The sequence below is a fragment of the Melospiza melodia genome, chromosome 5, assembly GCF_035770615.1.
Source record: "Melospiza melodia melodia isolate bMelMel2 chromosome 5, bMelMel2.pri, whole genome shotgun sequence".
Taxonomy (NCBI): Eukaryota; Metazoa; Chordata; class Aves; order Passeriformes; family Passerellidae; genus Melospiza; species Melospiza melodia.
The window spans coordinates 73,827,130-73,849,078 of record NC_086198.1 but is presented as its reverse complement, the minus strand read 5'-3'; the positions used below and the strand labels follow the sequence as shown (position 1 = coordinate 73,849,078).

At 39.7% G+C, this 21,949-nt stretch overlaps 1 protein-coding gene across 2 annotated transcripts in view; it reads left to right on the top strand.

Moving 5' to 3' along the window:
• The first annotated feature begins 6,556 nt into the window (after positions 1-6,556).
• The window catches only part of UBE2K (ubiquitin conjugating enzyme E2 K), a 44,164-nt gene continuing 28,771 nt past the window's right edge, over positions 6,557-21,949 (top strand). Inside the window, exon 1 of one of the 2 annotated variants that reach the window (XM_063157401.1) lies at positions 6,557-6,710. In XM_063157401.1, coding sequence (XP_063013471.1) covers positions 6,648-6,710 — 63 coding nt within the window. In that variant the 5' untranslated portion in view covers positions 6,557-6,647. Of the gene's footprint in view, positions 6,711-7,349; positions 7,428-21,949 lie in introns of those variants that run through there. The other variant, XM_063157402.1, reaches the window with a different exon arrangement.

Here is a 21,949-nt window from a genome sequence, read left to right as displayed (position 1 = left end):
GGATTTGGTGCACATGATAACATGGTGCCCATGTAGTTTAGCAAAATGCCCACATAAGAGTAAGTTCAGATTCTAGATACAATTTTCAAAAAACCTCAGAATCAAAAATTGCTGGATCAAGCAATAATAACTGAATTCAAGAGCTCCAGATTGCTTTTTTATTATTAGCCCTACCTTTCAGGATCCCTAAAAAGCCCTGTGCTTTACAAAACAGAGAGACCATTGGAGGAATTCTTAACAATTTATATGCAAAGTATACTGGAGTCTGTTGTCTCTGTGGCTTGGCTTGTAGTTTTCTGATTTTACTGCATATATTCTTGTACTATACTGTTGTTATTCACACATCTTTAATGCACATTCTCTTATAGCTGGAAACTTTTTTGAGGTGGGACCCCCTCATAAAACCATTCATGAGACTATTGCCTGCAGGAGCATAATACACCCTGCAGCCTGTGTTGATGGCTCTATGTCCCAAGTTATGTACATTAGGAGGAAAGGTGTCCACTCTCATCCTTTTCTCTTGAGCAGACACAGCAGTGATGCAGATCAGTTTGCAACATAAACTCCCTGAACAAGTGTTGCCTATCTGCTCAAAGGAAAATACAGAGAGCCAGGTGGAACCATCCCAGAGACACAAATTTTTTTATATTTATGCTGGCAGTTGAACCTCTTTATACAGTGAGCTTCCCAGCACTCAGCTTATCTACATTGTTAGGAATATGAAAATATTTTAGCAGTAAAGATCACTACCAAAGTAAGTGGGTTTATTTCTGGATTCCCATATTCATTCAATTACTGCTTCACAATTTTTTGCTGCTCCAGTTCTAATTCCAAACTCAGATCTCCTAATGAGAGACTCTAACTCCACCCCCCAAACAGTCACTTCAAACTATCAATGCCATTTTATCTTCTCTCTTCCTTACTTGCTGCATTTAGGCACTTCCCTGGCTACCACTACACTGAACAATAAATTTAAGCTTCTAGCTAAAAGGTCAGATATACTTCTGTCCTGATGACTTTTATAAATGGAGGCTTTACTGAGTATCAGTCTGGATCTGATTTTAGCCCCTATAGTCATTAAAATAGCAGCAAATGTTATTCAGTCACAAATCCTACCATGAGGAGAAGATAATGTCCAGCTGGCCTTTTAAGGCAGCTCTAACTCCCTTTTGTACCTTTCTGTGAAAGAAAGATCACAATATTTAATTAAATAAAGTTACACAGATTTGATAACATACTATAAGTTATTACATTAGTAGATGATAACACAAAATACTTAAAATGGTACAAATCCTTCACTCAAGGTAGTAAATATTTTTTGAGTGGACAACAATATACCGGCAACATAGCATGGTCACCAAGTTCTTTATAAGATTGGTTAAATCCTCTCTTCCCTTATAACTCTAATATTCATAAAACTACTAATAAAGCCATGTTAGGTTGTGAAATCTATTTCTCTATTCGCAGCTTACTTTCACTTTGAAAGGATCCTCAGAAAGACTGCTATCTTCTTTTTGTAATAGGAAGAAAGGAGCACACTTTATAAGAAGTGCTTCTATTTCCCTGTAATCAACTTGTCAGTCTTTGACTGCCAAATTTTCAAGGTAGATGCCTGATCATTAAGAATATTAATCAACTTGGGAGCTCCTGCGAAATTACAAGAACTATTTCACAGCTGAACCTAATTCCCCCTCCTCCCTCTTTTTTTTGTTTCTTCATGAAGCCACAAGAATTGGCCCATGGACCTCAAGGTGTATGTACTGTCAGTTGAAAATCACTCCTCCACAAAAAAGTGGAAACTTAAAACACCAGTAATTTTGCTCACAGACTCAAAAGCATTGGGTATTTTTGTATCTAGGTTTTCCTACTAGAAACATCATGTTCAGATATAACATTAATTTAGAAGATATTGGCAGACCAATATCAAATTAATGAAAAGTCCAGGGTGTCCTCTCAATTTCTAATAACAGCCCTTAACAAGTGAAGGACAATAGGGTGTTATTAAACTACAAAAAAATTCTGCCTATTCATTATTTAATGAAAATTTTGCTATGCTATAGATTGATGTCTGATGCAACTTCACTAATTCAGATGAATTGCATCATATGAATTCAACCGGAGTGACTTCACATCACTCTAATGTTTAGTTAGAACCCTTAGTGCCTTTTAGTGCATATACATTTCATCTGCTAACAACATGAAAAGTATCATTTGGTAAGCGCAGGCATCTCGAGTGAATACCTCCCCTCTCTTCCTGAACACCGAACAATTTCTGTTCTACTGGTTTTGCCATTTCTGCCTACAGACCTCCTACAAGTTCTCCATAAATACTTTTACAGGTAGGGCCGGACAAAGGAAAGCTTCCCAACAGAGGGACCCGTCTCAGCCGAGCAAGGCAAGCTGCCCTGTTCCACCCAGGAGAGGGCACTCTTACACCTGGCCACGCAACCGGACATGGACACCTACGGGAGGAACAGCAAAGTTAAGATGACATCTTAAAACTCGGTCAACTTGCACGACCAGTTCGTTATTTTTATGATAGTGCTAATCACAGGTAAGGTGAATCATCCAGACGCTGCCACAACAGGAACGCAATATGACAGACAATAAACGTGTGGGCTAAATTTATTCTTAGTCTCTGAAATGTGCTGAATGATATGCAGATAAAAAAGACAATTTCTGCATTTCTCTGGTAAAAGCTGGGATCATAGAAAGAGAGCTGTAAGTGTACCTTCCGTGGAAAACGAAGGTTAAATTTTAAAATAACCTAGTTCTATAAATATTAATTGTTGCCTTTTTTAAAAATAAAGCACTATTATAAATGAGCATACAAACATTTAAATGCAAAGTGCATATAATCTAGTACTAACACAGCCTGTAAAGTTAATCTTTATATGGAAATCTGAAATAAATAAAATAAGAATTTTAAATGCTACAGGTTCAACCCCTGTTTCTAAAGGGGTTGAAATCAATATACATATCTCTTGAGACAGCTTTCCTCTCCAATAAGTAATCCTCCAGCAACAAAGAGAGAAGATCAAGCCTGACATTTTTGATTTTTCTAAACTAAAGAAGCCAAGATGAAGAGGTGGTAGTTTTGTTATGCAAGACATAAAACAGCAAAAGAGAAATAGAATGCTGCATACTGCAAAGTTAATGTTTCAAAAATCTCATTTTCCTCTAATCACAGGGGACTATCTCAATAATTCCAAATTTTCTCTGAGTAATTATACTATAAAAATGTCCTATTGATATGAAAAGAATAAAATTAGGAAAATATGGAAATGAGAAAAAGATCACCAAGAATCTTAACTTGAAGAACAGAAAGCACTTGGTTCTGTCAGAAGCATCTTGGAGTCCCCAGGCAGTGCCCTGGGGCTGGGGGCATCCACAGTCAGAGAGAAGAGCCATGCAACTTTGCATGAGCCACAGCCACTTTTCCATGAAAATGGAAATGACTCTTTCCTATATATAGTTACCTGATAGACAGCACTTCCCACATTACATGGAATGGCAGTGTTTAGGATGTTTGGTTGTCCCAGCATTGGCTAATGAATATTGTTAGCCTGTCCTTATTGGGAGCTTGGGCTGAGGCCTTACCACCACTGACCCTACCAACCTCCCTCCTGCAATGACCTTACATTGCTTCAACTTCAACTATATCTCCTTCTCCCACTTCCAGAAGTCTTTCCAAACAATATGCCAGTCATAATAACCAATGCATAGATACTCAGAATTGTATCTCTCACTCTATTAGTTGTGATCAACACCAACAGGCAAAAGCATAAACCGATCTGCAGCCAGTTTGTAAAAGCTGCTATTGAAAGAGTTGTTCGGTATGAGACTAAAATGGTGATAGGGTCAATGAGGAACTATCTCCTGAAATCATATATACTACAAATATTTTTAATTCAAAAAATAGCTATGTTCAATGGACTACAGTTGTACATATTGTGTATGGATTTTTCTAAGGGAAAAATACTAATGACAACTTAATTCAGGGCTTTATTATCAACATATCATAAAATATATTAGGGAGTCAGACATGGAAGTCCCTGAAATCACACCAAGAGGCTATATTCTCAATTTTTGTCCAGGCATTATCTTTTTTAACAAAGCAAAAATAAAACAACAAACAAACAAAAACCCAACTCCCCCCAAAAAACCAAACCAAACCCCAAAACACGTATTCAAAGTCTATGGTCCTGTTCTACCCTAAACCCCTGTAGAACCTTCTGTAAAATAGTAAATTATAATAAAGTATAAAACAGTATTGGAGGTGTAAAGTGATACTTCCAGCATGCTGATTATGTAAGGTACTGATTTTTACACAGATTTTGATCCTGGCAAAACTCACCACTACTCTGTTCTACCATCCAGAAAGCCTTTCTGTATCTGTCTTTCAGCAAAGAGAAAATTAACACAGTATTATGGTGAATATCAAACAGTTGTAAGTGAAAAATGCCTACTTAAGGACAAGGCAAAGGAATGGGACATAACAAGGAAAAGAGATACAGTAATTCATATTAATTTCATTTTTGCAGCAGCAGACTCTGACATTTGTAATCCAAATGAGCACATGAAAATGAACCTAGGTACAAACCAGACAAAATCATTGCCCTTTACCATGGCTGTTACTGGATGTTCACTACCTATAACATAAAAGCATATTCACAGGAACACAAAGGATTTTGACACTTAATAAAGGTCATGTTTTCCACTCCATTCAGTGCAAAATCTGAATATTGGAAGCTTAGCTTCTTTCTGTGAGCTGTCTGAAAAGACATGAAGGATTTAACCAGGAGATTTTATGTACCACCTTTATTATTTTTGTCTATAGTAGTCATAGTTGCTCAGCACACTACAAACCTAACTTTCATCTAAGAGGCAAAAAAGTGTTATCATCCTTTTTCTATTGGTGACAGAAAAGCCATGGCCGACCTCCTCGAAAAGAATTTGAGACATATCAGTGGAACTCATATGTCTAAATTATTCTGAAAATGAAAGTACAAGATCCCACTATTAAGTCATTAAAAAGAAACCAGGCCTACTGAAAAATGGTCCTTTTCATAAAGGTATTGAAAACCTCAGCTGAAAAACTGGATTGTATAAAACGTTTTAAAGTTTTCATCTGAAAAGAAAAATTTATGAACAGATGCACATGCAGCAACAATTTTACAGAAAAATGAACTTTTCCCAGTCAAACTACATAGGAAGAGTAAACACATTAAAGGGACTACATGCATCTGTACATAGTTGACAGATTTAAAAAAAATATTTTTTGTTGCTTGTATTTTCTTTATAGTGTATATAGTAGTTAAAATGCTGTGTATACTAATGGAGGTGAATGAATGGCACTTGTAGATAACAGCCCTACCAGAAGCTGACATTTGTTGAGATAAATGTCTGTGTTGTACGTTGTCCTGCACTGCACCGTTAAAAGGGGGCCCTATAAAGTGTTCCTGTAAACCTTAATGTCTTGAAAGCCTCTAGCTCCTGAATAAATAGTTCAAAATCCAATCTCATGTTCTCCTCTGAAGATCTACGCTCTTCGATCCCATACCTTACTTTATACACCTCAGGTTAGAAGTTATGGTTGCTGTTTCCCTATTTCAGATTTCAGAACAGAAGCAGCATCGTGGGTGCCCACGTTTGCTTCTGCAATAAAATGTCCATTACATAGGGCTGACCTTTGCCTTTTACTCTACTTTCAAAACATTGTAGCAGAATCTGTGTAAAGCAGCAGTTCCTTTCACTGTCCCCATTAAGTAACCTGTTTCTGGGCCTGCAAGTTCTCCTGCTCCCGTGTGAGGAGACACCAGCGCCTCCAGGGGGAGGGGAGAAGAGGACGAGGAGCAGGTCTGGGGGAGAGACGTGGAAGGCATAACATTTTTCTCTGCCGAGCATAATGGGGGAAAAAAATAGATGAGAACCGCTGTTATGGGCCCGGGTGAGCGGATTCTCAAGTTACGTGGGAGCCCCCTAGTTCTTTTTGCTGGGGGCTTCAGCAGCAGACATACCAGCTGCTCCTTGAGCCAGCTGTTTCCTCCGCGACACCTCAGCCACTTCTCCGCTGCCGCGGACCGGGCCCGGCCCTCCCAAGGGCGCTCCTTCAGCCGTTCGCCGGCCCGCCGCCTCAGGGCTCACCCCGCTGCCGGTGCAGGGCCGGGCGGGAGCCATGACGACACAACGGCCTCAGCTGTGCCCCGAGGCCCGCCCGCGGCGGCGTTCTGCCTGAGGGCTGCCTCCTCACGCTCTCGCCACGGGCCCGCCCGGCCCGTGACAGGGCGAGCGGCTCGGGCAGGTGTCTCCCGGGACGGGCGGGTGGGCGGCCGGCGGGGAGAACCCCTGCGCCTCCACAGGTGGGCAGCGCACCCTTCCTTCGGGGTCAGCGGGGAGGCGGCGGCCCAGAGCCCACTCGCCGCAGTCGCCCCACCGGCAGCGTCCAGCCACGGCCCCCCCGGCCCCACCGCCGCCCCGGTGCCGCTCCGGCCGCGCTGCCGCGGCCCCTCCTGAGGAGCGGCGGCGACCCTTTCGCGCATGCTCGGCGCGGGCGCCATTTTGGTAGGGCCGGGAGTTCTCCAGCGGAGCGGCGGCGGAGCTCGCTGGGCCCGGCGCGGAGGGGGCGAGGGGTGCCCGCTGCGGAGATGGCCAACATCGCGGTGCAGAGGATCAAGCGGGAGTTCAAGGAGGTGCTGAAGAGCGAAGAGGTCAGAGCCTCTCCCCCCACCCCCTGCGCGTCCGCCGCCACCACCCTCCCCCGTGTGAGCGTGGGCAGCAGTGGACGGTGCGGGTGCCCCGCCGGCCTTCGTGGGGACCCCGCACCCCCTCGGCCCCACCTCCCCGTGCTGGAGGTGGGCCCGTCCCACGGCATCTGGGAGGGGAATGGCGATTCCCGGGGAGACGGGGCCCGCCAGCCGTTGGGAGGAGGAGGAGGAGGGGGCCGCAGGAAGCGCGGCGGCAGGGCCCGAAGAGGCCGGGCGGGCCGGCCCCCGGCCAGGGCTGCCGGCGGTCGGTGCTCGGGAGCGCCGCCAGGCCGGAGGCCACGGAGCGGAGCGGGTGGGGCCGGCCCGGCCTCCGCGGGGACCCCCGGCACGCGCCCTCCCGCGTCCGCCCGCGCGGCACCGGCAGGGATGGATGCATGGATGGATGATGGATGGATGGAGCGGACTGGGGAGGGTGAGCCGGGGTACGTGATCCCACACATCCCCTTCAGCTGACCCCTTCGGCTCGCCAGGGCCAGAGGCTGCAGGGTAGGGGTTTAATGTTTGGGGTTTTTTAGCGGTTGGTATTAAACCTCCATTTAGCTTCCCTGTATACAGAACTTCCTTTATCCCACTGCAGGCTTACTCACCTTCAGAAGGATGCTTTTAAAGCCTCACTCATTTGAGTCATGTTACCTCGTTTCCCAATCAGTATGTTCAGAGGTATGTGGTGGTCAGTAAGAGAGGCTGTCTACTTTGAGGGCAGCAGTAAAGAAGTTCTGATCAGTTTGGGGGAATAAATAGCAGTGTTTGCAGGCTTGCATCAATACAGCTTTTGCTGTGTCTGTGTCTGAGTTGGTGGACGTCAGCCAGATAGGTTTTAATGGTTGTGTCGTCATTGTCGTCCTACTTGGGATGATGTTGCAGGTTAGATCCTTGTGAAATATTAATGTGAATATGTAACTCTTGAAGCTGGTGTTTCAGAAATCTGGACATATTCACAGAGAAGAAATGAGAGGATAATTTTTGAAAGGTACTAATGGCTTTAGGAAAACACGTTTAGGGTAGCAGTAGTTGATGTACTTTTAAATTGTATGCTAAAAACATTGTTGCTTTGCATCTTGAACTAGCCCCTAGAAAAATGTACGTGCCTTGTTTTACAGCTGCCTTTAGAGCCCAGGCTGATTTTGCCAAGCTATTGCACAGCAAACACAGAATTGCATGGAGACCAAGAGAAATTTCTAGGTGGATACCTTTATACCAATGCTAGAGAATGTAGACCTCATACCCTGTATAACCAGCTGATACTGTGGAAACAAAGAGGTCTATTTGGATGTGCTTTCTAAAGGCTTCAAAACCCTTTCCCTTTGCTTTATGTAGAGAAAATAAAAGAAACCTTAACTTACATATGTTTTGGGGAGGTGAATGGTAAATTTTCTTACTGTAAAGGTTGGATCTAGTGTGCTCATTTTTGATTATTTCTGTTTGTTTAGTCTTTAGGACGCAGTTACAGAATTTTGAAAATGGATATTATTTGAAAATAGCCTTTGAGCTGCCTAAAGCTATCCAGAAAAAAGGTCATAATTCTTATGAAATTCAATTAATGGAATTTCAAAATCATAGTACAGCAGAATCTTGGTATTTCTTTTTTTCCTGCCATTAGCAAGCTACATAAGTGTCATGATACATTAGTATGTATAAAATTGCTGTTTACAGGCTATACTGACTCCCATGTCTTGAATGCAAAATTTCAGCATTACTCAATGGTTATCAAAGTTGCAAGCAAAGTTTTTTTGTGAATGTTTGTACATTCCAGTGCAGTCAAACTATGGTGTCATTATCACTGGGTGTGGAAACATGTGGAGTGGGATGATGAATGAAAGTCCAATTAAATACTACAAATCACAAAACAAAAAGGAGTTTTCTTACTATTTACTAAAATTATTATTAAATGTGGTTTCTTCAAAAAGAAATAAATCTTTTTAATGAATGGCAATGTAAAATTTGTTGGTAAGAGGTTTGTAAGTCCCTCTCTGAAAGCAAAGTGGCTCACATTATCTGTTCTTAGATTATTCCTGATTTAATGCTTCAAACTACTTGAAGAGCAGCCCCTCCTCCCGTTTTCCTTGTAGATGTAATAGGAGCCCAAATGCCTGGGAAGGGGGTAGGCACACAGGGAGAAAAGTACATAGGAAGTTTGTTCTCTGTCTTCTTCCACTACTCACCTTTATGCTGAAATAGAGGGGTGGAACTAGAAATGTTTTTAATTGGAGCAGCTGGATGACAGTTAATTCCTTCTGCATTTGAAGAATATGTTGGAAGTGCTAAACTCACTGTAAAGTGTGTTTATCCTTGCTGTGGATAAGGATCTAGGAATCCTTGCCACTCAGGACTAAATAGACTTTTCATGTTACTTAGCACTTCCTTTTTCCTTGAATGCAATTCCTGGGAAATAACTAAAATATGAAATACTACCTTGCTGTCTGGTTTACAAGTAAGAGATGAAGGATCTTCCATATTTTTAAGTTGAGTCTGGGACTTCTTAAGTGTTTTGTAAAAGTATTTAATGTCTTTTCACACTTGAGGAAGAGAAAAGTGCTTCTGCACTGCTTGCTTTATTATTTGTAGTTTTGTTATAAACACACATTACATTAAGAAGTAGGGTATTGTTTACATAAGAGGGATACCTGTAACTTTGCATCTCTTAATATTTGAATCAAATAGATAAAAATAATCAAAGTTTCTTTGTCAGTACTGCTCTCTAAAGTATGATTTTTAAACTTCTTACTTTTGTGTGTGGAGAAGGCTTTACAGTTCTGAGGTAGGTGAGGTATTGTGCATCTGTAACAAGGATAAAGTTGTTAAGTTCATCTAGGTAGTGACTTTACTGGTTAAATATGTGTAGGCAAGGGATCAGATGTTCCACTTTATTTCTCTCCTTGTTCTGTCATTTCATAAATCTGTTTTCTTGTTGGTTTTATGGGCTGAAATTATAAAGCTACAAAATGCATGTTGAACAAAGTATGAAGCTGCAGCATGATGGAGAAACCAATGAAGAGGTGGAAGGAGAATAGTATCCTGCTTTTACTAAGTAGGAGAAAGTTTTAGTGAAGGTTAGCTGTGTTATTTTTAGATTAAGTTAGTGGAACGCTGCATTGGGTAGTCAAATCCTTACCTGCTCTCTGTTTGCAAGTAGCTGTCTTGTGAGAGGGAGAACTTGCCTGGCATTTAATAATGAATAGAAACATGAAAGTTCTTGTGGTCACTTAAAGACTGATGGTGAGATGTATTGTAATTAATCAGTATGTTAAACATTACGTGAAACTTGTTTTTTGTAATTTAATAAAGCATCAGTGTTTACTTTGAAGAAATTAGACTGTGCTAGCAGTGAAGGATTCAATGTTTAATTGGCCACCCAATTTCTTTTATCATGTGGAAATGTAAGGTGTTTTCTACTAATTGATAACTTTTGCAGTGAAAACTCTAATCTGGTATTGAAGGTGACACTTTGGGAAACATAGCTTCCTTCTAGCAAGAGGAGAATTGCTGGTATGTCTACCATGGAGTGTTCTTCTCTTACAAATGTGAAGAGACATTTATGGCAGGTAAATCCAGGTAGAGCTGCCAGTAAATTTAACTCAGCTGCAGTTATGGAGTGTGAGTATCTTCATGAACAGTTATGAAGTAGCAGTGTAAATTTGCAACTTGCCTGAACCCAAAACAGCATTCAAGCAAAGATAGTGGGTTAACAACAAAAACTTCAAGAACTTGATTTCCAAGAAGGAAATGAGTGTTTGTTTTGGAGTCTGCTGTGTGTTTCAGTGATTTGCAGGCAAAAGGGAAGGGAAAAATAGCTGTAGTCTGCCATACCTTTCTTGGACTTGTAAAGACCTAGTGAGTAGGCCTTTAGAGATCTGGTGATTTATTTCAGTATATAGCAAGATACTAAGTAACATCTCTGAAAATGTTTTTGCTCTTTGGAAAAGCCATAGATATTTAATCTTCAAGCTCCTAAAAACTTCATTGCTTTAGTTTGCTTATATTTGGACAGTCTTAGATACTGAATCCACTAATGTGGAAACTTCTGGTTGTAATTGTACTTTAGCATTAGTAGGATTCTTGTTTTTCTTCCTATTTATCATGCAGAAGCAATGCAGGTATTTATAAGAATGAATTTTCTTCTATTATGGTTCCTGAGCCAGCAACATACGTATTTTAAACAGTTTCCATTTTGTGGTGATACATGTGCTTAACCTTTGACTTGTAAGAATAGTCCCGTTGAAATCAGTAGAAGTTTAGTGAGTGCAGTGGGATTGTTGTCGTTGTTTAATCCCAGGGGGCAGCAAGGACTGTGCAGCTGCTCAGTCAGATACCCCACTCCCCACAATGGGCTAGGAAGAATTGGAAAAAAGAGAAAACCCATGAGTTAAGAGCAGTTTAATAATTTAAGTAAAATATAGTAAAAATAATGGAAAGGAAGATTACAAAAAGAGAGAGAAGAATAAAGCTGGATGAAGACAAGGGATGCCAGTGCAATTGCTCACTACCTGTTCATCTGTTCCCAGCCCATCCCAGCAGCAATCAGCAGCTCCCAGCCAATCCCCGCAGTTTCTGTACTGAGTGTGACATCCTGTGGGATGGCACATCCCTTTGGCCAGTTTGGCTCAGCTGTCCTGGCCATGCACCCTCCTGGCTTGCTGTTCCTGTGCTCACTGGCAGAGCATGGGAGACTATAAAGTCCTTGACTTAGAGTAAGCTGTAGCCAGCAACATCAGTGTGTTATCAACATTATTCACAGACTAAATCCAAAATCCAGCTCTGTATCAGCTTCTAGGAAAAAATTAACTCTGTTGTGGCCAAAACCAGGACAACTGTGAAAAAAGCTTGAGTGTGTTTAGTTGCTTGAGAGGCATAAAGGTAAAAAAAGGTGTAAACATAAGAATGCCTAAAGTGTCATTATTATATTGGTACCAAAGGCCTGCATATGATTAAAAAAGTGTGTGTGAAGCTTGGGGCTGCTATGCAAAATGGAATCTTAGTGGGCTGGAGAAATGAATGTCCTGGCAGGAACCTTTTGAAGATCAGCTGAGGTAGGTGCCAAGTGCTACACCTGGGAGGAAGTAACTCCATGCATCCATATGTACAGTCAGGAGACTGACTGGAAAGAAAGCAGTCTAGCAGGAAAAGAACTTCATGACCTAGTGAAAAGCCAGTTGAACGTGATGGTGGCAAAGAAGTCCAACCACATACTGGATTGCATTAGCAAGAGTGTAGCCAGTGAGTTGTGGGAAGTGATACTTCACCTCTGTTCTCTGCTTGAGAGAACACTGTGGTGTTCTGTGTTCAGATACAAACACAAATGAACTGATCAGAAAATTGTCAAGGTGGTTAAGAGCACAGGGTGTGTGAGAAGACAGTGAGAGAGTTGATGTTGTTGAGAGAACTATTGAGAGGGACATCTTCCTATTATCTATAAATGCCTAATAAGAGACTCCTGAGAAGAGCCAGAGTTGTCTCAGAAGTGCATGGGAATATGGTAAGAGGTGGCAGACACAAACTGCAACATGGGAAATCCTGGCTAGACACTGAAAAGAAATTACAATGGTAGTAGTCAAACATTTAAGCAGTGTGATCAGCAAGCTTGCAGAGTCTCTGTGCTTGGAGTTGTTCAAAATTCAACACATTCTTAAACAACTTGCTCATATTGGACTTGCTTTGAGCAGGAGGTAGGGACTAGAAGCCACCCAGCTGTCTCTACCTGCATGATTACAGAATCTCTAGTATAAGTTTGGTTTTTAATTACTGCTTCTGTTTGTCAAAGAGAACATAAAAGGGTTCCAACTCTGTTGCCACATCTGGTAAAGCCTTTCCCTGTAAGCAAATAGAAAAATTTTGAAGCAGACCATTTCTTTTAGTTTAAAAATTTTCACTATTGTATGATAAATTGGAGGCTGGGTTTTTCTGGTAGATGCAATGCTGTCAGGGTTTTTATGTTGAACAAGTTCTAGTTTGGAACCCTAAAAGTAGAACAAATACAAGATTTGTACTACTTCTTTAAGCTTCATTTCTCTGAAATGTGAAGATTATCTTAACTTTAAAGTAGTTGTTTGTGAGATCTTTGGTACATCACCAAAAATAATTTTGTCTGCTGTGTTTTTAGCCATGCCTACAGTTTTAGGCAAGACAAGGTCTAGACCTGTTTCCTATAACTGCATAAAAAGAATAGTGAAACACCATTGCTGTGCATCTTTGGTTTCCTTAATCCTATCTGGGGTGTGTTGGTTACATCTTCTAGTTTGTACTGGGGAATAACAGAGAATGGTTCTGTACATCTTTGCCATCAAATGAGTTTGTCCATAAGTGATGAAAAAACTGCATGTTATTCTCACACGTGGGGTGGTATTTCAGAATTATTAGGTTTATTTATAGTTAACACCCCTTTACCTGAACCATGTAGCTGGTCCTCAAATTCTGTGAGTATAATACCAGTGCACTTTTAGGAACAGTATTATGTAGATACTAATCAGTACTAGCATTAAGTCTGTGATTTAAAATATATGTCAGTGATCCTTTGACCAGACCTATGAGTTTGCCAAGCACTGGTAGCAGAATATTTGTGCAGAGAAGAATAGATCTATTGCTTTTGCCTGTGTCACTTGGTGACTTTTTTATGTTATTGTGTATCCAGTTGGGTCCAGATTTCCAGTGAGTGGTCTACATATCAGTTGGCAGAATCCTAAACATTTTGGGAGTAAGTGGAAAACAGAAAAACCTAAGTCTGCATTGGAGTCAGACTCATTTGGTTGTTTTTGGTAATGTCATAAAAACCTGAGGAAGGAGAGCAGTCCCTCGTTACAGGAGTGGATTAATCAGTTTAGGACCAGGGGATAGATTGGAGCTGATGATGGTACCCTCTGATAACAACCCTCTATGAACCTAAAGCAGTGCTAAAAATTAGCCAGTCCTTTACCAATTCCAGTCTTGCATTCATTCTTCTGTGCTTGTTTTCAGGAGTTCTTTTAATAGAAAGGAAGTGTACGAGTCCTAAGGTTAGTTCACTTTATGTAGTATGAGATTTAAATAAAGTTAACATTTTATCATAATAAATTTGTGTAAGTATAAACTGCAAGAAACTGCTGGGTAACAGTCCAGTGGTCTTTATTTTTCATTAAGCTAGTGCAAGTACTTAGAGTGTTTCTTAAATTATTTACCTGTTAAATGGTCTTTAGATTCCTGGATTCCATAATCCTAATAAGGACTGTTGTCATTATACTTCATCACTTTTACACTAATAATTGCTGCTGATATTAAATTGAGAAAATGCTTTAGGTTAAAGTTTATCATTAACAGGCAGGCTATCTCATTGTCTTTGACAAGCTAAGTAAAATTTCTGCAGTTTAGATATAGCAAAGGAATCGACTCAGTTATTTTATGGCAAAGAGTAGGAAGGTTGGCAGATAATATTCTATATGGCACTCGAGGGAGGTTTCACAGAATCACTGAATATTCTGAGTTGGATGTAGTCCACTTCTGCAGTCTTGATTTATCCAAAATTTTCCTTTGAGATTATATCAGTGTTAATATTTGTAATATTAGAGTTGGGAGCACTTGAATATGCTTGCCCTGAGTATTTAATGAACTAATATCTGCATCATAAATAAAGTATCTCTGTGAGTAGCAAAAGTAACTTTCTTTAGTATATTGCAACAGAATTCTGCTAAAGTAATGGATTGCTCCTGTCTGTCCTTCAGTGTCTGCACAGGAGGGAGATGCTGTGAGTGTCAGTGGCTGCAGAGGAAGCTTCATTCAGTGTTGTGCTTTATGGGACACTGTAAAAGTCAGGCCTGCAGTGTAACTCCAGTTTGGCTGTGCCAACATCTGGGAGAGCCGGGCTCATCCTGAGTGTCATTCTTCTGTTGGATGGCTAATAAGGGCTATCCTGTCTATTTGTCACAAAATATGTAGGAAACTAATTGAAGGTCACTATTTCATAATTTTTATTCATTATTAGCCAGTATGATCAACAGTTCAGATTGGGAAAGACTAATGAAAGACTGTAAGTCTAATTACTTTTAAAGAAACAAGTTTAAGGTAACATGCCTTCAGATTCTAAATACATCTATGGAATGTTTCAGGAAGGGAGGAAGAAACTCAAACACACAAATACATTAGTCCATATTTTACTTAAACAGGTATTTTAGTTCAAGCTGATAATATTTTACTTTTTATTTTTAGCTGAAAAGGAGCTGTGAGGAAGTATTTTTGAGTTTTTGCTGTGTTAGGATGTGTTAAAGTACTGGAGGCTGTGATGGAATAAGGCAGCATACATGAATGGAAATCATGGTAGCTGGGTTGTATTTTCTTGGGAGGCTCTTAGAGCCTTCATGGTGTTTAGGTAAGCCCTTCCACTTTGGAATAAGGGTGTCCATGTGGGAAGCTAGCACAGAAAAACTGTTCTTGAGCTATTTTTGCTAGTCTTCAAGCTCTGAGACTGTGATTGAATTAGCATAATCAATTTAAAATGAACTGAATCCTGTGATTCCTTCATATGTAGAATTGCTAACCTAAGTAGGGTAGATACATGGAATTTACTGCAGAGTCTGCATCAAATGGGTTTGTATGTTCATAATATGGCTAATTCAAAGACTGGTTCAAAATTATTATTAAAGCGTGCTTTATCTGCAGGGTATTTCAGTTCTACATCAAAAACAGAACCATGCTTAAAAGATAGGAAAAATGCATATTTTCTTTCAGCCCTTGCTCTTCTGAAGGGAGCAGGAGTCCTTTGCACTGTGCCCACACTGATGTCGAGTATCTTAGCAGGCTCTTGCACACAGTTTGTGCTCTGAGGGCCTGTCAGTATCCTGCATAGCTGGACATGGCCTGTGCAGGGGCCCTTAGAGGAGTGCAGGAGAGAGCATGAGCAGTTATGGACACACCTTTCATGGCTGGCACAGCTTTACCAGTGTCCCCACACTGTCCCTCAGTGACACGAGCAGTGACTGTGTAACTGCACTTGGGGCTTCTGCCACAAGAGCTGGGGCAGTCACACCTCTGGTCTCCCAGACTGATGTGATGGGTTAGTCAGAAATAGTTTGGACAGACACTGGAGCTGAAGTTTCAGAATTCTTTTAACTAGTCCTAAGGCAGTTCCAGGGAGCAGTGTCACATTCCTCTTCCAGACTCATCTCTTCTTCCTGTTTTTGTGCTTCTTCTCTTACTTGCAGTGTTCAGTGGTGAATCAAATCAGGGGTTGGGTTAAAGTGAAAGAACTGTCTTGCTAATGTGTGCTTATTTCAGATGTTTGCTGTGCAGTTGTGTGAGTGCTATTACAAAATCTTACCCCCTCGTTGACATTAATTCTGTGATAAAAAGGGAAGTAGGACCTTGGCCACCGTTAGGCTGGTTTAAGGCACTGTGGAAGCACAGTGTCTTAAGTGTTTTGGTAGAGTGATGTTTCAACAGCTGAACATTAGCAGGAGTGGGTATTTACCTACCTTAAATTTAAAAAAATTGTGCTAAAACTTTGTGGTGCTACAGGTCTAACTCTTGAAAAATGAAGATGGTTTTAATATTTGAGATGTTTTGTGTTCTGACAGGAAAAGAATATCCCTCAGTATTGTTCTTTTATATTGTGATAGATGTGAACATTCTAGACTGTCTAAGCAACAGTAATACAGAATTCACACAGTATTCATGCTTGTAGCTCCTTAGATACATTAAAATACAAGTTACTTATTAGTAACATAGTATTTTTATCAGTAAATGAAACAAATAGTATGCAAAACCAATGTCACCTAGTTTTACTAGGACAGATGTAATATGTCACATAATCTATGTTGATATGGGGGGATGAAATAGAATGTGAAATTTGGTAGAACTTCCATGACTGAAATTATTGATAGGTTTAAAGAACATGGGAGCATTTTAAGGAAATGTATTTCTTGGTATTGACCCTTTCTTATCTAGAGAACTGCTCTTTAATGTGCTTTTGACGGAAGTGTTTCTTCTCTTTGCCCTGCCCCAGCCCTGGGTTGTTTCTGTGGCTGCTCTGTGCGTTGAAGGTCAGCAGGCCCTTGCTCTAGAATGCAGATGTGACCTGCTGAGCTCAGCTGCTAGTGCAGCCTGTGTGCTTCATAGCACTGTGCTGGTTATGTGGCATTTCTGCTTCTCTTAATCATAATAGGCTCAGGGTATGCACTTGATTTTGGCTTTAAGCTGGAGTGAGTCTGAAGGAATATTTTGGAAGTATTGAACTGTTCCCTCTTGCTTTGGTAGCTCATTGAGGGGGTGGCAGTGGGATTATAAAACTGGTTTTTGGTTTGTTTTTTTTTTTGGTACGTTGAATTTGCTGTTTTTCTGCATGACAGTACACTGCACTTTGCTTTCTTGAGTGACACCTCCCTTTTTTATGTTTTCCCATTTCTTGTGAAAGAGGGAACTGAGTGGATGCAGTGTAATTACTCTGGCCTGCTCTGGGGTAGCAAGGGGGTTAAGAAAGGAAAGTGTTAGTTTGGAAAGAAGGGAGATGAGAGTCTGGTATTGACTTCTTAGACAGCAGCTGAAGACACAAGCCTTTATTAGGAATCTTCCTTTCTAGTGTGTCAGTGAAGGAGGGAGACCTGAACCATTTGGAATAAGTTCAGAATGCTGCCTTAGCAAAAGAACATAAGAAAGTAACAAGATAAATATTGCAAAGCAAAATTCCTTTGAATATTTATCCACAGATTTGCAAAGAGTTGGTAAATAGGATAAGAAGGATGGAGTTGGTTTTGGTTTTTAATTTATTTAAATGATTGTTTTCTGGAGTAAATTGCTGCTGAAATATTGGAGTCTTTTGCTCAAAACAAGTTGACTCAGAGTACTTATGGCCTTGTGCAAAAATCATGTTATGGATTTCACAGGGATAGTCAGGTGATCTTTTTCTGTAAATCTGGTGAAATATGTTCATGAGAGGTTTTGATGTAGAATAAGACTGTTGTGTTGGCATATAAAATGAGTGGGAGGGTAAAAAGAGTTTATAAGGCACTAGTAACTTTATAGTACAACAATTTAATTTTGCTATCATGGCTTCAGACTAGGGTGAAGGATTTCTCACTTAATTTGGCTTATTAAATATTGAACTTTGTAATGTCAGTATAAAATGTTTGGATGTTCAAAAGTACCTACTTCACATTTGTAAGTCATGGTTGTAATTAAAGAAGTAACTAAATTTTTATTATATTTTAGTGGGTTCAAAAGTGGTTATTGCCAGTTTACCTCATGGATGAATCAAAAATTTTAAAATCCTGTCACAAAGATAAAGAAGTAATTTTATTTTGTTTCTGTGATTAGGGAAACAATTAGTGATTGAAAACATTTTGCGTATACAAAACCTCCTTCACAAACTTTGTCCTTGGTTGAGAAAATTCCAGAGAAAGTTTTTAAGTTTATTTCTTAATTTTTGCTGAAATTTTGCATGTACATTTTTAAAGATTTTTGTCACTTCCTTAAAACTCTTTCTTAGTGTGTAAGGGGCTAGTCTTAAAGCCCTGAATGATTACAAAGTTTTAATACGTAGCTGATTTTAGTGCAATGTTTGTATGCATCATTTATCACATATATGTATATTTTCAGGCTAGTTTTTTCTGGTTTAGTTTTGTTTATGTACATACATGCATCTATTTCTAGAGTTTTCTGAGTTATCTTCTGTAAAACAAAGTAAATTAACCAAAAATAACAGCACTTGATCCAATATAGAGTATGTATAAATAATTTTATAAGACCAGTAAAATCACAGACTGTAGGTAATTAATTCCTGTGTGGAATAGCAGGGTTTTGTGATTTTGTTTGGTTTGGTTTTGTTTGTTTGTTCTTTTTGTTGTTGTTGGAGGTTTTTTTCCCCACATACAACATAATTCAGAAGTAGCCACTAGGTTTTAATTTCCAGATCTTATTCTGTTTAAGGTGATTTTGTGTCTTGTTTTCTGTTTTTCTAAATGGTATTTATCACCTTGTCCCTTATACCCAAAGATGCTTGATTGGAATTTGCACATGGTATCTAAATATGTAAGGAGAGACAGATCAGGAACATGCAAGTCACAGTTTGACACTGCTTTATTGTTTTTAAAATAACGTGCTGAAGTTACTAATATTGCTAATAAACATAATTTTCTTTTTTAGTTTTGGCACCAATAGTTAAAAACATATTATGTTTGCTAATGGATGCATTCATGTTTCTGTAGAGTAATTTATTATATAGGGATTGAGGGTCTGATGTCAATAAATTGTCCTGGGGGGAGTAGGTAGAGCTGATTGGTTCTAGGAAAACTTCACTCAAAACTTTTTTTGTATGTTGCCATCATCCAGTATTAAGTTTATGATGTTTGGTAGCCGTGGCTGACATGGAAATGTGAGGGATTTATTTGGAGTTTGGGTTGGTTTGTTTGAGTTTTTTTGCTTCTACTCAAGAGAGTTCAACACATGTCAAGACTGCTGGCCATGTAATTAAAGAAAAAATTATTAGAAACATCTTATTCTTTAATTTTTAGTTAAGCCTACCAGTATCTGTCCATATATCACCAGCTCTGATAATAGGCATTTTTATGCAGATTACTTGAGATTCACTATCTAGTAGTCCCTTATCAAAATAACTGAAGAATTTGGAGGCTTTTTTTAGAAGGCATAAAAAGTTCTGGTGTAATTATAATTCCTATTTCTAAAAAGCTGTTTGCTCTGCTTCAGTCTTTATGAAGTAGACTTACCCAGGATCAAACTTTGAATATATAATTTTCTTCTGCTTTTAGTAAATCTAGTAAATAGTATTTTGTTTGTGAGAAATAAAATTCAGAAGAACAATGCAGTTTTTATTATCTTAATATGCTCTTTTGTGTTGATATGTAATGGTTTTGTCTGTTTTTTTATGTCAAGGAAAACACTGGATTTTTAAGAGTAGAGGTACTGGACTAGTGAAGAGGATAATAGGCCATGAAGAAATGAAAGAGGTTTCTAAAGGCAGGTTGAAGAAGAGAGAAGGAAATGGTATTGAAAGCTCAGGAAAAAGGTTGGATTTCCTGCAGAAGGCAGACAGGCCCTCAGTATGGGCAGGCCCTCCTTATTGAGGCCTGTAGACTATGGTGAGTAAGGAGAAGAGAAGAGCTTGTTATCTGCTGAGAGTAATATTATGGAGTCCAGAGCTGCTCTCTAAAATGATTTTAGTAGAGGTGAAGATGTGTGTTTGTCTTCACAGTGGCAGAACTTACTCTTCATATTTTCTGGTGGAGTGGATTGTGTGTTCTTTGCAAGGAAGTGACTAAAACATGAAATTAGACAGTATCATTCTGGAATTTTTTTAAGAGGAAGCAGGTGAAGACAAAATATTATCGATAAATGGTTACTGTGATTAAGTGTCCTGTCTTTGGAAGATGCTCACAGAATGACACTTCATGAAGGATTGATTAATTTGGGTTACTTTTTAGAGATAAAGCTTTTAGTAGTGAATAAAAGGTCATCGTATGAATCTTCTCCAACTTGTCTGCAGCATACTTTTAGTTTACTCTTAAACTTGGGTTTAGTTTCCACAAGGTTTCCAATAAAATTGGTTAAGCAGGACTGTAGCATTGCAAAAAGAATCTTAGCAGTTGAGCTGGTCTAAAAGACAACAAATCTTTTGACTAGACCCCAGTGTGAATTAAAAAGAAAAATGGCTATGCATAATCCATCCAGACTATCAAGAAAAACAGAGGGAATGGCATCATGCATTCCCTTGCATGATGCAACAGAAAATTGTTGCATCAGTTTTCCTTTCTCTCTGTCTTGTGTTCTGTTTGTTGTTTGCGTTTTTTTGATCAGTCTTGATCAAAATGATTTTCAGGTGTGATAATGGAAAGTTCTGCTAGTGTTGAACTTGTAGATTTCTAGAGAAGGATTTAACTGATGGACTTCTGTGCACTGCATTGTTACAGAATTCTGCTCTGAAATTATGGAAATAAATGCTGTGAGTAATGGCATGGCTCATATTTCAGGAATTGCTAGCCCAGTGAATTAGTCACTAAATTGTTACTGGATCAACGGGAGGTGAGGCTGTTTTAGACTTGGGGTGGAAGTGTATTGAGGTCTTTGTAGGACTGCTTCTGGAAAATCAACTTGGGGTGTGAGATCACAAGCTGAGTCATAAATTCTGTGCTAAGATTATTGGTGTTAGAAAAATTTTGAAGACCACTATTGTTGGTAGAGGTGGAGGGAAGGATTTGTTTTGTAGAACTGCTAAAATTAGGTAATTTTATCCTACATGATCCTCATTAAAGAGAAATGTTGTAGGAAAACACTCCAGATTTAATTTGTTTAATAATCACTTTGGTGCTGTTTCTCCAGGAATGAAGGATAAAGCAATACTTGTCAAGGTGAAGCTGAGCTGAACCTTGAAAAGTGTCAGAATAACATGGAACAAAGGATCTTCAGCTATTTGAAGAAAAAATTAATTTGGTATATGGAGGACATGGTAGAATTTAAACATGAATACAAAATTAAGTTAATCCCTGCAATAAAACAGTACAGTATTGCTGTTTTTCCTTAAGGTGCTGTGCACAGCAAATAAGGGCATGGAGACAGCTACAGCTGTAGTAATGGAAGCAGTCATCTCAAAGTGGGAACCAGGATCACTGACTGCTGAAAGAAACTGATCTTAGGGACAGACCGTGTGTTTGATTGCTTTTAAACAAATTTGTGGAGTTGGAAAGGATTTGTTGTGAAAAACAGCCAGTGTAATACTAATTGAAACTGAATATGAAGGAGGATATCCAGGCTGCTACAAGAGTGTGCAAGAGGTCACTGAGGAAAAGCAGAATGTGAAGTAGGAAATGAAGCAAGCTGCAGCATGGATTAACCATAGATTGTATCATTGAAATTCATCCTGTTTGCTATTAGTACAGTCCTCTAAATGAGAAGTTATTTGCAAAGGACAAGAACTCCTGGTGTCAAGGTGGAGCTTGCCAGGTGATGTTGGCTGAGGGAGAGCAGGAGAAGCTCAGCTGAGGTTTGAGTGACTGCAGTACCCGCACAGAGAGTTACAGTGACTCACCTGTATTGGTTATTTAACCCACTCTGCTGCTTTGGCAATGAAGAGTCCATGCACAGGGGCAGTACCTCTGACAAAGCTCTGTGCAGTCACTGGAGAGGACAAAAACTTCTGCAGGAATCCTTGCTGGGACTCTTGTCTCTTGATCTGAGCCTTTTCATGCTGCCATAAAAAAGACAGATTTCATCTT